Below are 14,445 nucleotides of genomic sequence, written 5' to 3' on the forward strand. Positions count from 1 at the left end.
TGAGGCATTTTGAACTGCTCTGGGTAGGCTTCAGGTCTTCAGGGCCAGCCAGGACATGAGTGAGTGCTGTATTCATTGCACAGCTTCATGCCCTGATATTCAGCATTTTTCTTAGGGTTAAGCTAACTCAGTTTCTAGCACAGCTGTTTAGCAGCTCTGGATTTATGTCAGATATTAATGTCAGTCGCAAGTGTCAGTGTTGATGTGGCCATGTAGGTACTTCCTTGACATTATAATAATTATTAGCATAACTTCTGTAAATTCTGGAAGAATCTGTACTTCCCACTATTTTAAGTTAATTGAAGACAGAACTGAATGGGATTTTAACTATTACACTTGAGCTCTGCGAACACATAGCAACATTCTAGATCAAAACATGTGCTTACAGTTGACATGGTAAAAATCACTAAAGAGATAAGCCATGAGGTAAACTCATCCATGCAGGAGAACTTTACAAACACTTTGAACTAATCTCAATATTTTCCTTCAAATGATATCCTATTTCAAAAACAGATGAAAAATTTATAATAATAATAGTTGTATGTAGTCTGAAACTGTAATTGTTTTTAAATGAAGTCCAGATAAGAACTTAAAATGTATCATAGCATAATGGCTGTAGGATAAAACTTTTAGCTTTAAGCCTATTAAAATATTATTAATTGAAGATTAATTTGAAGCAAAGTAACAACCACAGAAAAAAATTTGCAGAGATTCTTGGCTTTGTAATTACAAAATTCAATGTCCTACTTTATCAAAATTGCGATAATCACAGGAAACAACAAATTTACAACATAATGAATCCACTCCCTCAAAAACCAGACAATGTTCACTACGATGCAGAATCCTACATATTGGTCAATTCTATTCAATTGGTAGAATCCAAATTCTACCACAGTAGAAGAAACACATTTTTGAAAGTGGAGATCAACATGTAAAAACTAATGTCTTGAGCTCATTCTGTCTTCAAATGCAAGCACAAGGTATCTTACTGTAAGTAAATCTTAAATATCAAGGAGAAAATTAAAATAAGTATCTTAATAGTCTCCCTCTCATTTGCCATTCTCAATTTGAAAATTCAGTTACCAAGATACAAACAGTGTTCTTGAAAGCTTTAATAATCTTCTGCTACTCTCTAATAGTTATCCCTACTGGAAAAGAAACACTAAGAAGAGAAATTACGACAGAAAGTAGCAGACTGCCAAGGTATGAAAGGACAGAAGTATAATTGCTAAAGAGATCCTCTTTCATTTCAAATCTTTCTTTGAACTGGCTTATAAAATGAAACATAACATGTTCATGAACAGAACATAAATTGAGTTTATTATCTCATTATAACCAACATATTAGAAACTAATTTGGGATACTCAAAATTACACAGAATAATGCACAAAGAAATGCTATCCCAGAGTTAAGGAGCCCTGAAACATACAAGATACTTTACAATTATTTTCTCACCCCAAACTGCTCTTTAGTTATACAGAGCTTTGCACATTTCTTATTAGTCTGTTTCCTCAGACTGATACTAGTTTCTAAAAATCTTGACTAATTATAGGTCGATGACCTACTGCAGACAAACAATTTCTATTGTAGAAAAAGTCATACTTCAGTGTTTAAAAATTGAAAAATAGAAGTTTACACAAAAACTTTCCACAGTATTTTATGTGGCTTTAAATACTCACCATCAGCAATAAATCACTCATAATAAATTTCAAAAATTTCAGAGCAATGTATAATTTTCCTTCAAAACAATAATTTGTCACATAAAATAGGAAAAAAAAGTTATTAGTAGTTCTGTAAATGCTGTTGAAAATCCCTTGCTCAGAAAAATGTGAATGTCTACAGTAAACAACGTTTACTTACTAGATTTATGTTTTTATGTATAAGTTCTTACCTAAGCTGTTTAAAAGCTTCTGCCTTCACAAGTGGTGTTTCTACAGAGTGTTCAAAAAGTGCTCCTTCAGGCCCTGGAAAAAAAAAAAGAAAAATACTATATTGTAAAAGTTGAAATGAAAAAAAAATAGCAACAGTGATTTATATGGCCACTTTGATATCAGAAATTAAGATACAAAAACATATAATAACAATTAATGCGACAACTAAAATATAGACACAGTCCTACTATTACAGCATCGATTGGAACAACACAATACACAGATAATGTAAAAGTACAGGTGTAAATTCCTAGAATGAAATCTAAGAAGACTGAAGATAGAGGAATTTTAAACTACTTGGGACAACAAAATAAGTGAATGAGATTTTTACAATGTAATTTCTATTAGAGTTAATAGAGTTAATTAAAATCCCACAAAACCTTTGCAAATATTACAGACTTAAATAATCATATTTATTTTAGACTATCCTATACATAGCACAAATTCTGGCATGTAGCTTCATCAAAGATTTCCCCCCATTTTTAGGCAGACTTGCTGAATATAAAATGGTATTTATGCATGTAAAATGGTAATGACTATGGGATCAGATAGTTTACCTCTTGAAATGAAAGTAGTTTCATCCCAGTGGAGAAGAAACTGACTACCTCTGTGTGGTGGTACGTGCATAGGTGGTGGTGGTACATGCATAGGTGGGGCAAAGCAAGTCATGGGTACAAAAGGATTATTTGCGTTGTGCTGCTGCAGGCAAATACATCTTAAAGCCTGGACATCCAGAACCCAGATGAAGTTCATGGCTGCAGGTTCTTGAACTGTTCATAAGATCCTTCCTGTAAAGGGGCTACTATGTAGCCTCATCACCTTAATATCTGTACCCTCCTGAAAACCAGAGTCCATGGCTTTGTTGTCACAAATCATTATTTCAATTTTTCTTTGTAGCCCACCTATTTTTAACCTTGCTCTTTCTTCTTTGCATCTAGTGTTTTCACTCTTGCAATGTACTCTTTCTTTGTGGTTCTAAGTTATTTGTGCAAGAAATGCTATGATAATAAAGAAAGTAATTTTCAAGACTGGAATTCATAGCACAGAGTGCAGCATGCAATGGATGCTGGTCCTCTGAGAATTTATAGTGTGAAATAGAAGCAAGACTGAATGCTTAGAGGATAAATCCAAATAAGGACTTACATCAATCTTAGGTCCTGGACATTTAACTTATTTAGGAGTTCAGGTTGGCTATAACAGCACAACAGTCAATTTTCAACCTAGGTCCAAGGTGCTAAGGTTCAAGAGAGCAATTCAGATTGTAAAAAAAATCATGGTCAGACAGTTAATGAAGTGCCTAAATATTGCATGTTCACATTGCCAGTTTCCACACAATAACACCCTCCAGTTCCCCTCCAAACATAGCTGCTGGCAGAAAAGAAGGAGGTAGCAGTATCTAAGTCTTGCAGAATAATGTGATGATGATTAGAGTATCTGGCTAGAAGGCAGGAAACTCGTTTTGCAAGCCCTCTTCATCAGTGTGAATATTGACTCAATAAATGCAACTGCTGCACTGAACCAGGCAGCAGACCAGGTAAATTGCTGGTGTAATGTTTCTCCCTCCTTCAGAGCCTCCTTGTTCAGTGTGTGCAGAGCTGCTTTACAGAGGGGCCTCATCCCTCTGCAGGCAGGCCTCATGTAAGTGCCCTACTTCTCACCCTTCTATTTTCAGCACTAAAGATATGCCCTACCAAAAGAACTTGTACAAAACTGCAAGCTCCAAACAGTCCCCACAATAGGCAGGTACCCAACCTCACCAGGAGCCTGCCTGTTAGACCTGAAAGTTCTCCAAGCACCTCCATTTCTGTTTTCCTGAGGGCTAGCATCATTGCAGTATCACCAGATCAGTGACCATCTCCTGCCGAAGCTTCACTAAGATCAGGGAACTAGCTGAAGTAGTACAAAAGCCCCTCAGCTTGAGCCATTGCAAGGAGATGGCTCAAAAAAGCAGCTAAACACTGCCAGCTGCAGCAAGGGTGGAGTCTCACCTTCTGTTCATTGGCTTTGTGAAGGCACTCATCCAAAATTGGGGAGGCCTTAGGTTGAGCGACCTTCTCCAGCTTAGAGGATTCACATATCTAAGCACTTTTTGGGTACATATGTAGCAGGGCAATATATTTTAATAGCTAGGATATTACTCAACATGGCTTTTCTGGCTGCTCTTTGAATTAAAACAGAATGCAGTTACCCTCCGGAAGGAATTCTGGGCTGTATAAAGCCCTAAGTCAGGGCTTTGGACTCCATCTAGACAAAGAAACTCTTAAGACCCCTCTTGAGCTGCAGGCTGGTGAATATGAATGCATACATGCATGTGCATGCTTATTTAAATATTAATATTATCATAGTTAACATATTAAATGCAAATGTATGTGCAAACAAAATAAAAATGTTTTTTTCTGTCTTCTGTCTGGAAGACCTGATGAGATTGGGATGAAAAAGTGAAAGTACATGTAGAATCAGGCAGAGGGAAGGAAAGACAAGGGGAAATGGATGATTAGAAAGTATGGTGTAGATGGTATAGATGTAGTATTAGATGGTATTAGATGTGGTATAAAGGGAAAAGGATAATAAAAATTAGTAGGGGCAACCACAGAGAACATGGTAAAAGGAAAAAAAGTGAAATCAAGAGATACCATTAAAAATGAATACAATGCCAAGCCAACTGATAGGTAGACTGTCACTTCATGAGGGCTGGGGGAAAGTTCTCAGGATGTCCTAAGAAAGCATGAAATGTGCTGCTTTTTGAGAAGAGCTCTAGCTGAAATCATGATTCCTTAGAATGAAATCTCCACTTCCATCCACTTGGAAGGAAGTGCACAAAATATAAGAATTACCATACTGAATCACTTCAAGGAAGCATGGATTTCTAAGCTTCTATTTAAATTTTATTTAGCTGTTGATATCCTCATCATCAATTTAAATAGATGAGTCTTTCTGGAATCTGCTAACTGGCATGAATATAACACTGGAAAATATAAAATTCATTAATTCAGACAGGACTTTAACCCTTCTTCATTAGCATTAAGATTATTTTGCAAGATAAAACCTAATGGCTGGCTGGACATAGTTAATTATTCTCCTGTTCTTGTATTTGTGCTGGTGGGTGTTACAAGATGGCAACCTTACACGTTGGAGATGATGAAGAAAAAACCCCAAGGAATTAAATAAGTTTGTCAGAAAATGCTGATTTGGTACAACTAAGATATTTTGCAAGGATACGCTGATCTGTCAAAACTTCTGACTTTGTTTACTTGCCAGCTAGAGGTGGCAATGAATTCAAGTTTTTCTTTGGGAAGAGACAGCCTCAAATGTGATTCTTCTGACACTGTTGTCCTTTGAGAACATAACATGATCCTTCACTGTCCTTCATTCCACTATGTCCTACCTGACAATTTTTAGCAAAGCAAGCATTCCACTGTTTTCCTTGCTCAGATTTTCATCTTGGATTACAGTGAATGAGTTGTAATTTCAGTGAAATACGTAATGCCACAATACTACCTGTACTAAAAAAAGACTTGACTTGTCAGTAACTTTGAATGATCTCCAAACATATGATTTATCAGGGGAGATAGCTTGAACTTAATGTCTTCCAATTGTGGTTCTGGGAAGTCTTTAGGTATGCCTACGTTAGGAGATAATGTGACCTGAAAAGGGTGGATTTATAGAGTGATACAGTTGGTGCTAAAGATCTACTGCTCATACTATACAGATTTAGGGGATTTTACTTTGGACCAACTCTAGTCTCATCCTGTGGACTTAAAACATATTTGCAATTTTCATGAAGTAAATGCATTCTTGGAGCCCATTTCCCAGTTCAGTTTCATCCAAAAGCAATCCACTGTATTCACTCCCTGACTCCTCCATTTTATAAACCAGTGCGAACTGTGAGAACCATCAGATCTGCAGCAAAAGTGCAGTCCTGACTGAACAAAATGCTCTTGTGGATGCATATTTTGGCTTGATGACCTTGGAAGGCATTTTTTAATTTCCTTTATTTTCCCCTTCCTTTTTCTTACTCACGCATGCATCTACTATGCCAACATACATTCTATGGTGTGCTCTTCCACTTGGGTATGGTTTGGAATCCACTTTTCTGTTAGACAGTTGTTAAAATTTTTCAGCAATTTTCAGTACCAGCTTAGCTGTACTGTGTCATAGGATGAGATGAAGATACGATACAAGTGAATTCCCATGCTTAGATAAGCTGCATAGCTTCTTGTAATGCCAGTTGTATGAAACTGCATAGTTTGCAATTTCATGCCTTGCTACACTGCTGCATATCCTCACATATGATGGCCACGGTGGTAGAATTTGACTTTGTGCCAATTTCTTGATATCTAAATAATAGTGTCACATAGTGAGGATCTTGGTGCAGTTTCTGGATACAAGATCCATTTCCATCTTGTTTTAAGGTCTGTAGGAAAAGCTAAGCATTTGATAACACCGCTATTCTGGAGAGAAAGACATACCAATTATCACCTGGCTTCTTCCAGTTGTCTGAAGAAGGCCTCATCTGCTTCCTCCCAATCAGGTGGTCTGCAGTACACACCCACCACAGTGTTGCCCATGTTGATCTGCCCTCTAATCCTGACCCATTAGCTCTCAGCTGGCTCCTCATCTGTCCGGAGGCTGAGCACCATGCATCCCCGCTGCTCTAGCACATAAAGGGCAACTCCCCACCTCGCCTTTCCAGCCCATCCTTCTTGAGGAGCGTCTATTCCAGTGAAATATGTTGAGTGGCACATTTGTAAAGCATCTTAACTGTTTGCATGTTATAGTATGTCATTACTGCAGATACAATCCTCACATTGAAAGCACTGAAACGGCCAGTGCATACTGGAGCATCTCCATGGAAACTAATGGTATGACACTGGTTTACTGCTATTAAAAATCTAGTCTTATGTTTGCATTTTTATAAATTTTCCTGCTATGTTTATGTGTAAAAAACCCAATTTTTTATTTAGTCCACTTGCTATAAGCCATATAGTTTCAATTATTAGAAAGATTAGGGAAGGAAATCATCAATTCCATTAATATTTTGCAAAAGTAACATTAATGACTATTCACAGAATCATGAAATAGTGTATCAAGCCATCAGAGTAATAATCAGAGTAATAAAAGGTAAGTGCCGCTGAGTAGTTTAACTACATGAATACAGTCTATTATCTGCTACCGCTGACAAAATAATAAATAATGACTTCAAAAGGAAAAGATATGTCTCTCAAACTCAGTTGGTGAGTTTTGTCTCCACATTAGACATCACCAGCATAGGCAGACTCTGAAAAGCTCTACTCTGTGCTCTGCCTGATTTTTATATAATTCCTTTGTCATCTTTAGAAATCCATACAATCACTCATCATTATTGATTTGTAGTTCCAAAATGGATTAAAAGTGGAATTAAAGGTTGTAAGTATTTGTACCAGTGGATTCAGGGAAAACCATGAGAAATTAAGTTGCACTCCTTCTCTTAGACACCCAGGTGAAAGTCAAGAAACTGAGGTACCAGAGAATGAAAGGCAAGCACAAAATACTAAGGTCCTCTAGCAGATTAATTAAACACTATCGTCTTCTGTACTTCTTGCACCTTTTTTGTATGCAGTATAGCACTGGGTATGACATTATTAAACAAATTTATATCTTTGAATTGTAAATGAGATGACAACTGGGCTGATAAAGGTGTATGGGCATAATAAACTTCCATAGGCATTTACTTTGATGCCATATCACATTTTGATTAAGAGATTAGAGCAACACAAATCAGCCTGAAATGCATTATATGGATTAAAATTGACTGATAGGTCTTAAAACTTAATTGCAAACAGAGAACGATGAGTGAGGGGATGTGTTACTAGTGGGGCCGAATGTGATGTAACATTTTATCATGGACTTGGAAGAAAAAAGTAATTACTGATCATTTTAGATGACACAGACACTGGGAAAGAGGCGATAGGAATGTAAAGGACAAGTCACTAATAAAGGGATATCTCAACTATTTTGCAAATATGACTTTATCAGGTCATCCAAGTTTAGGCTTACTTCTCTATACATGAGTTACCTTCTCAATTATTTAAGCTCAAACTAACTTGTCTAGTAATATTTTCTGATCCTGAATGCTTTGCTTTGACAACATTCCTGAACTTCATTACTTGGAAATCTACTTCTCTTTGTAATTAAAATTCAGAATGCCCTACTGAGTCTTGAGGTCACTTTTAAAGACATCCTCAAAACTAGATCTGCAGCCGGCTCATGAGTGGGCTGACAGGCTCCTGGGGGCACCTGCTACGTGCCAAAGGTGCCCTCACAATGTCTTGCTATGGGATGTGCAGAGCTGCAAGGCACAAGGAAGGAAGAGCTCATGGCAGTGGAGGGAACTCTTCTGTCTCACAGGCTTTCCTAATTTCACTCTGGGACCTGTTTATATATAGCCTTTTGTATTTCTCCTACAGCATCTTTTAGACATAAGTTCACATTTGGTGATATAACAATGAATAGTGTTTGTTTGCATTTGAGATGTAGCTTGAGAAGATTATAAAAGAAATTATATGACCTACTTGTCTGTCTATGAAAGGGATGTGAGCTGATAAATCAGACGCCTCTTCCAGTCCAACTTTTACATTCCTATTAAGGTTTGGACTTTTTGCATTAAAGATGACCAGATACACACAGAGAGATGTCAGCAAGAGAAACCTGGCAAAATTGGTTGCAGGAGGGGAGCTAACATCTATACAAAGAGAGATTTGTGAGGCCTGAGTGCAATCATGGCTGCTGAAGCCTTGTTTGAAATAAACCAGATCCTTGTTTTAGGGATCTGCTCCTGTCTCTTGGTCCGGGACAGCAGGTGTCTTGGTCTAAGCATCACTGTGGCTCAGAAACAAGGCAGAGAGAGCAGAGAGAGACCAGAGAGACCAAACTTCCCAGAGAAGCCCAATTGTATTGTTAGTTCTCAGCCTGTGCAAACCAAGAGCATTGGAGTCAGCACTAAAACCCAGCAATTACAGCATTTTAATTAAACATAATCTTTCCGAATGCCTTTATAAAACAGCATTATCATTGGAACATTGTCTCCTCCTTCCTCACTGGAGGAGACTGAAGCCCATGCTTAGCAGTGAACAACTCTGGGGATCTCACCCTCTGCTTTGCTTTTTGAAGGTGAACCATGAAAGATGAAGACATGAGGGAGCATGTAGCCAGAGGCAGAGCTTCACTTTGCTGACAGACATCAAGAGTGCTTGCTCCCAGCTGTCCCCTCACGTTGGGCACCTAACATTTTGTATGGCGTTACAGAGCACTGTCCTGGGAGGTAGGACTGCAGGATTGAAGTCTCCTTTAATGCTCCAGAGAGAGGGGTAGTGGTGGTGTAAGAGGGCATGAAAAGGCTTATTTACATATTCTAGAGCTGTCACCTCTAAGCAAGAGTAAAACCTTGCCTTCCTGTGAGAAAAATTTCTTCATCAAACAGCATTAAGTTTGAACAGTATGACACTAAAAAAAAAATAACCTCAGGAAATTTTTTTTTTAAATTGCCATAAATTGGTTTTTTTGTCTTCATTACCTACTTTATCTTTTAAACTGTAAAGAAATAACATTAATTATGATATAAATATTACTATATATACTATTTTAGAGACTATTGTTTATGAATATAACGTAATTTAATCCTAATATGCACAAGATCAAGATATTACTTTTCTTAACGAGAAGATTGAAGTCAGCAAGTTTCATTAACACCCCCCTGCCGCTGCTATCAAGCAAGGTATCTGCCTCTTCAAAGTCTAACAGAATGTTTATTCATACCCTCAAATTGTCTCAACTTACCTTCTGAGCAGAAGTGTTTAAATTACACACACATCTTCACATTGCACTTCAGCATTAGCTACTCAAACTAAAAACCTTTCCACAGAACAGAGCACTAGGAAATCACTGACAATACTCAGCAAATACTTCAAAGAGATTATGAAAGACAAGCAAGCAGAAGGACGAGTAGTAAATTGGAGAAAGGGTGATACAATACATTTCATAAAGATACTGATCACCTCTGCCTTGCCAGCTTTTCTTCAAGAGTGGAGGGTAAGCAGCTGTCTTCTATTAATTTCTTATGTACTCATGACCAAAATATTACCTTATACAATACTCATGAGATATAAATTATTATTTGTACTTGTTAAGAAGTTTTTTGTGCAGTAGTTGAGACCATTTTATAACTGCTGAATGTTAATTATTTTTCTATTGTATATAATTTTATCTACTTGGGCCTATTTTCTCCCTCCTATGGATAGCCTTCTAGTTGGCAAGTTTGCAGAGCAGGCAAGGGAGTGGAAAAACAGGACTCCTACAGCCATGGACTCTAGCCTGTTGTGCAGAAGAACTTTGCTTCCAGCCAGTGCTGTGACTTCACTCCTTCTGCCATCACAATATTTTTAGTTATAAAGCATTCGGCTCTTTGCCAGCCAATACACTTGAAACCCACTGTTACAAGGTGGGTTTCACTGTCACCAATGCCAACTGAATGTATAAAACCCTACCAGAACAAAATGATGATGTTCGATACCTCCATAGCAGCGTAATAAATGTCTGCAAAAGATGCAATCATTACTGAAATAATATTAGAGAGGCTGTAATTGGAGTACATGCTCCTTCAGGTAGCATTAATTGTCATGAAGGTTAAGTTGAGCTTCAGTTCCATACACTTAAATTTAAGTGTTTATGATGCAGGTGTCACAGATGAGCTACAGGCAGAATTTAGTTGCCTAATCATACGTACCTACTGTCATCTAAAATAACCTCGTATATCCTGCCTGGCCTCTAGCTGCCATGATCAAAGGAAGTGTCTCCTGTAGGTACAGCGATACCATGTGGTGTCTCACATACCCCAAGGTGCTTCAAACACTGCTGGATGCTTGTGTTTAAGCACCTGAACTCAGCCACTATATTCAAGGGAGTGGAACGAGCCATTGAGCTCATCCTAAAGTAGACAACTGCATTTGGTTGGCAGAGGAGCTCTCCACATGCCAGGACTAGGTGTCTCCTTCAAGGTGAGATTAATCATGTTCTATGCTGCATTGACTGTGTTGACTGGGGTTTCAATTCAGTTGTCTGAACATGGGCATCTAGACTCGTCTGTGACCCTATGGGGTATCTGAGACACTTTGCTGACCATGGCTTTCCCCCGGCATTTGCTCTTCTTAGGAGAACAGAGAGAGAGTCTGCCACTGTTTTGTCTACCACATGGGCCAGAAAATGTCTGGTGCAACAGTATGAGGTCAAACATACCAAATTGTTGGAAAATGACATTTCCTGAGGTGTTCAGTTGGATTAGTTTATTCTTAGACTTTTTCACTTTTCCTGAAACATCATAAATCACAGACATTTGCACTCTGCCGTATTATATTTTAGTTGAAAATTGTCAGGTTTTCTTACAAATTGTTACTGAGCTTTATAATTCACATAAATAAGGAGAAGTAAAATCAAATAGTTCACTATATTGTACATAACAAACTGCAAAATAGTCTTTGTGTATTTTAAGCCTGAGGTAGTCTGTTTCTTATGGTATGAACTTTTCAAAATTTATTTCACATTGATCTTGTTCTCTGTTTAAAAAATTATCTCAGTGTGCAAAGTATTACTAATTTATCCTTCATGCTAATAGTATCATTTAAATCACAATTTTAATAAATTAATTTGGAGCAAAGTAGGCATGAATCTCCTCTCATATTAATTTTACACTGAAATAACCTCAATGAGCTTAATGGATTTGCTTTTGAATTGTACTACAGTGTAAAAAAGAAACAGGCAATGTGTTTTTCCACAATATCTTCTAAAGTAAACAATTATCCTTGCAGTGTAAAGATTAATATTGGACGACTCAGAATACATGTTTTAGCATAACAATTTCAACTCGTGTATGAATGATTTTTACTTACTTTGAGCAGAGATAGACCTTTTCCAAATCAGTTAACAATTATGCAGTTTTTCATATCTTTGTTAAACATGCTTTTCTATTAAAGTTTAGCACCCCTTGGGCAAACAATAATTATTTGATATGGTTTCCTGGATAAACAAAGTTGTAATTTCAATTAGGTTAAAAAGTAAAAAACTCAAGATAAGACCCTCAGGCGTAATCAAAATTTATTAACACAGTTGTTATAACTTAACTTTGGCTTTGAAACATTAATTGTATAGTTACAATCACATTTGTAGTTTTGCACAGTGAAATAATACGAATATATCCATTCAAATTAAGACCTCAAGATTTCAGAGGACCAATAATTAGCAAAAGTTAAACATGATAGTTGCAATCAGGTAAAAATATTAAAAATGTAATTGAAAACAAGTTACAGGATAATTTCAGTATTTCCTTTGATGGACCTTGATCTATCGGTTTTAATGCAACCTTACACCTGGAAAATGAAGGTTGACTTTATCAGGTCATATGAAAGGAAATAGCTTTTCATGTGATAACTTTGACATCTTACTTTGTAAAGGAGTACTTTGGTGATTTGCAGAAATAGGCTAAGACAAACTTGTCTTTTGACAGATGACATTTTAAATATACTACAAATACCATCCTGTGACATGTGCTACACACAGAGCAGAAATACAGTGGCTTTCACTTTGAAAGATAAAGCCATATAAAAATATCAGAGCGCGCCTAAAAAGTTTTCACAAATAAAATTCAATACACCTCAAACTGGAATAGCTAGAATTTTTTAAGCCTCAGTTAACAGTGTGCACTGGAAACGTTAAGTAATTCAGAAAAAAAATGCACCAGTACAGTTCCGATCACTAATGGTTTTAAAATAAAATACACACAGATACATACATATTTATATATACATATTATTACTTTGCTGTTAAAAGTTCTTACTAATTATTTATTGAAAAAGGTCATAATATCTTCAGATTTCTATTTCCTAATGAGGTAAAACCAGAACTTCTGTTCACACACAATGATGTATTTAAAAACGCCATTTTTATTGTTCTTTTCTTGTGGCTATTATTTGGGCATTTCTTAAGCTGTTACAAACCTGTGACTCGAAGTTTATCTGTGCCAATCACAACCTCATTTTCATCCACTGTAAAAAGTGGCTTGCCATCCTTTGAGTTGATCTGAAATTGTTGACCATGGAATTCTACCATTTTAGGACCTGTAAAGCACAGTAGAATAATGGAATAATTACATCAGCTTTCTTCAATTTTCTATATAAATTGCTAATAATTTGAATTGTGGTCTTAATTTAATGACTCATTCAAGTACATTAAGGATCATGAAGCACCCAGATATGCTAAGGATAGTGGCCCTGTAAGTACTGAAATTGGATAAGTATTCATATGATCTAATTTGTTGTTCAAAACTGTGCCTGGAGTCATGCTTTCAAGTTGGGTTTCCAGGGCATTCAGGAAATCCCTCATGAATTGATCAAGACAAATAATCATGCTCTTGGTGTTGAAACTGCTAAGATTCTTTGATCAATTTATCTTTTTTTTTTTTTAACATAGAAACTATTTATTAAAGTCTTTGCAGCATCATCCCTTTTGATTAGGGAGGCTCAAACGCATTAAAATGACAAAAATCCCATGTCAGGGCAGGACCCTCAGCTCTTCATAACAAACGCCAGTTTAGCTCTACATATCTAACAAATGTTACGGATCATGTTCTTAGAAGAGTTTCAAAAAACTGTGAGAGTATTTGCAATTGGATCTGGAACTCCGAAAATTAAAATAATTGTGGGCAAGAGAGTCTTTACATATTACCAGATCCTAAATTCAGTAAAACATTCTGTTCTAGAGTGTTGGCTTGATAAGCGAATATAAATCAAACCCTTACTATTCCCTTTCTAACAACCTGATCAATTAAAAATAAGCATCACATAAGTTTCAATGTCTATTTCATAGAATCATGAATCATAGAATCGTTTAGGTTGGAAAAGGCCTTTAAGATCATTGAGTCCAACCGTAAACCTAGCACTGCCAAGTCCACCACTAAACCATGTCCCTAAGCACCATATCTATACATCTTTTAAATACCTCCGGGGATGGTGACTCAATCACTTCCCTGTGCAGCCTGTTCCAATGCTTGACAACTCTTTCGGTGAAGAAATTTTTCCTAATATCCAATCTAAACCTCCCCTGGTGCAACTTGAGGCCATTCCCTCTTGTCCTATCGCTAGTTAATTGGGAGAAGAGACCAACACCCACCTCGCTACAACCTCCTTTCAGGTAGTTGTAGAGAGCGATAAGGTCTCCCCTCAGCCTCCTCTTCTTCAGGCTAAACAACCCCAGTTCCCTCAGCCGCTCCTCATAAGACTTGTGCTCTAGACCCTTCACCAGCTCCATTGCCCTTCTCTGGACACGCTCCAGCACCTCAATGTCCTTCTTGTAGTGAGGGGCCCAAAAGTGAACACAGTATTCGAGGTGCGGCCTCACCAGTGCCGAGTACAGGGGCACGATCACTTCCCTACTCCTGCTGGCCACACTATTTCTGATGCAGGCCAGGATGCCATTGGCCTTCTTGGCC

General features: G+C 37.2%; 1 protein-coding gene across 5 annotated transcripts in view; it reads right to left on the reverse strand.

Annotated features, from left to right (window-relative positions):
- The window catches only part of SGCG (sarcoglycan, gamma (35kDa dystrophin-associated glycoprotein)), a 161,296-nt gene that overhangs the window by 21,817 nt on the left and 125,034 nt on the right, over nucleotides 1–14,445 (reverse strand). For all 5 annotated transcript variants that reach the window (XM_009327768.1, XM_009327767.1, XM_009327769.1 and 2 more), the window contains 2 exons: nucleotides 12,956–13,075; nucleotides 1,892–1,964 (listed from right to left, as the gene is read on the reverse strand). In XM_009327768.1, the coding sequence (XP_009326043.1) occupies nucleotides 1,892–1,964; nucleotides 12,956–13,075 (193 nt within the window). The remainder of the gene's footprint in view (nucleotides 1–1,891; nucleotides 1,965–12,955; nucleotides 13,076–14,445) is intronic.

The sequence above is a fragment of the Pygoscelis adeliae genome, unplaced genomic scaffold, assembly GCF_000699105.1.
Source record: "Pygoscelis adeliae isolate BGI_AS28 unplaced genomic scaffold, ASM69910v1 Scaffold14, whole genome shotgun sequence".
Lineage (NCBI taxonomy): Eukaryota > Metazoa > Chordata > Aves > Sphenisciformes > Spheniscidae > Pygoscelis > Pygoscelis adeliae.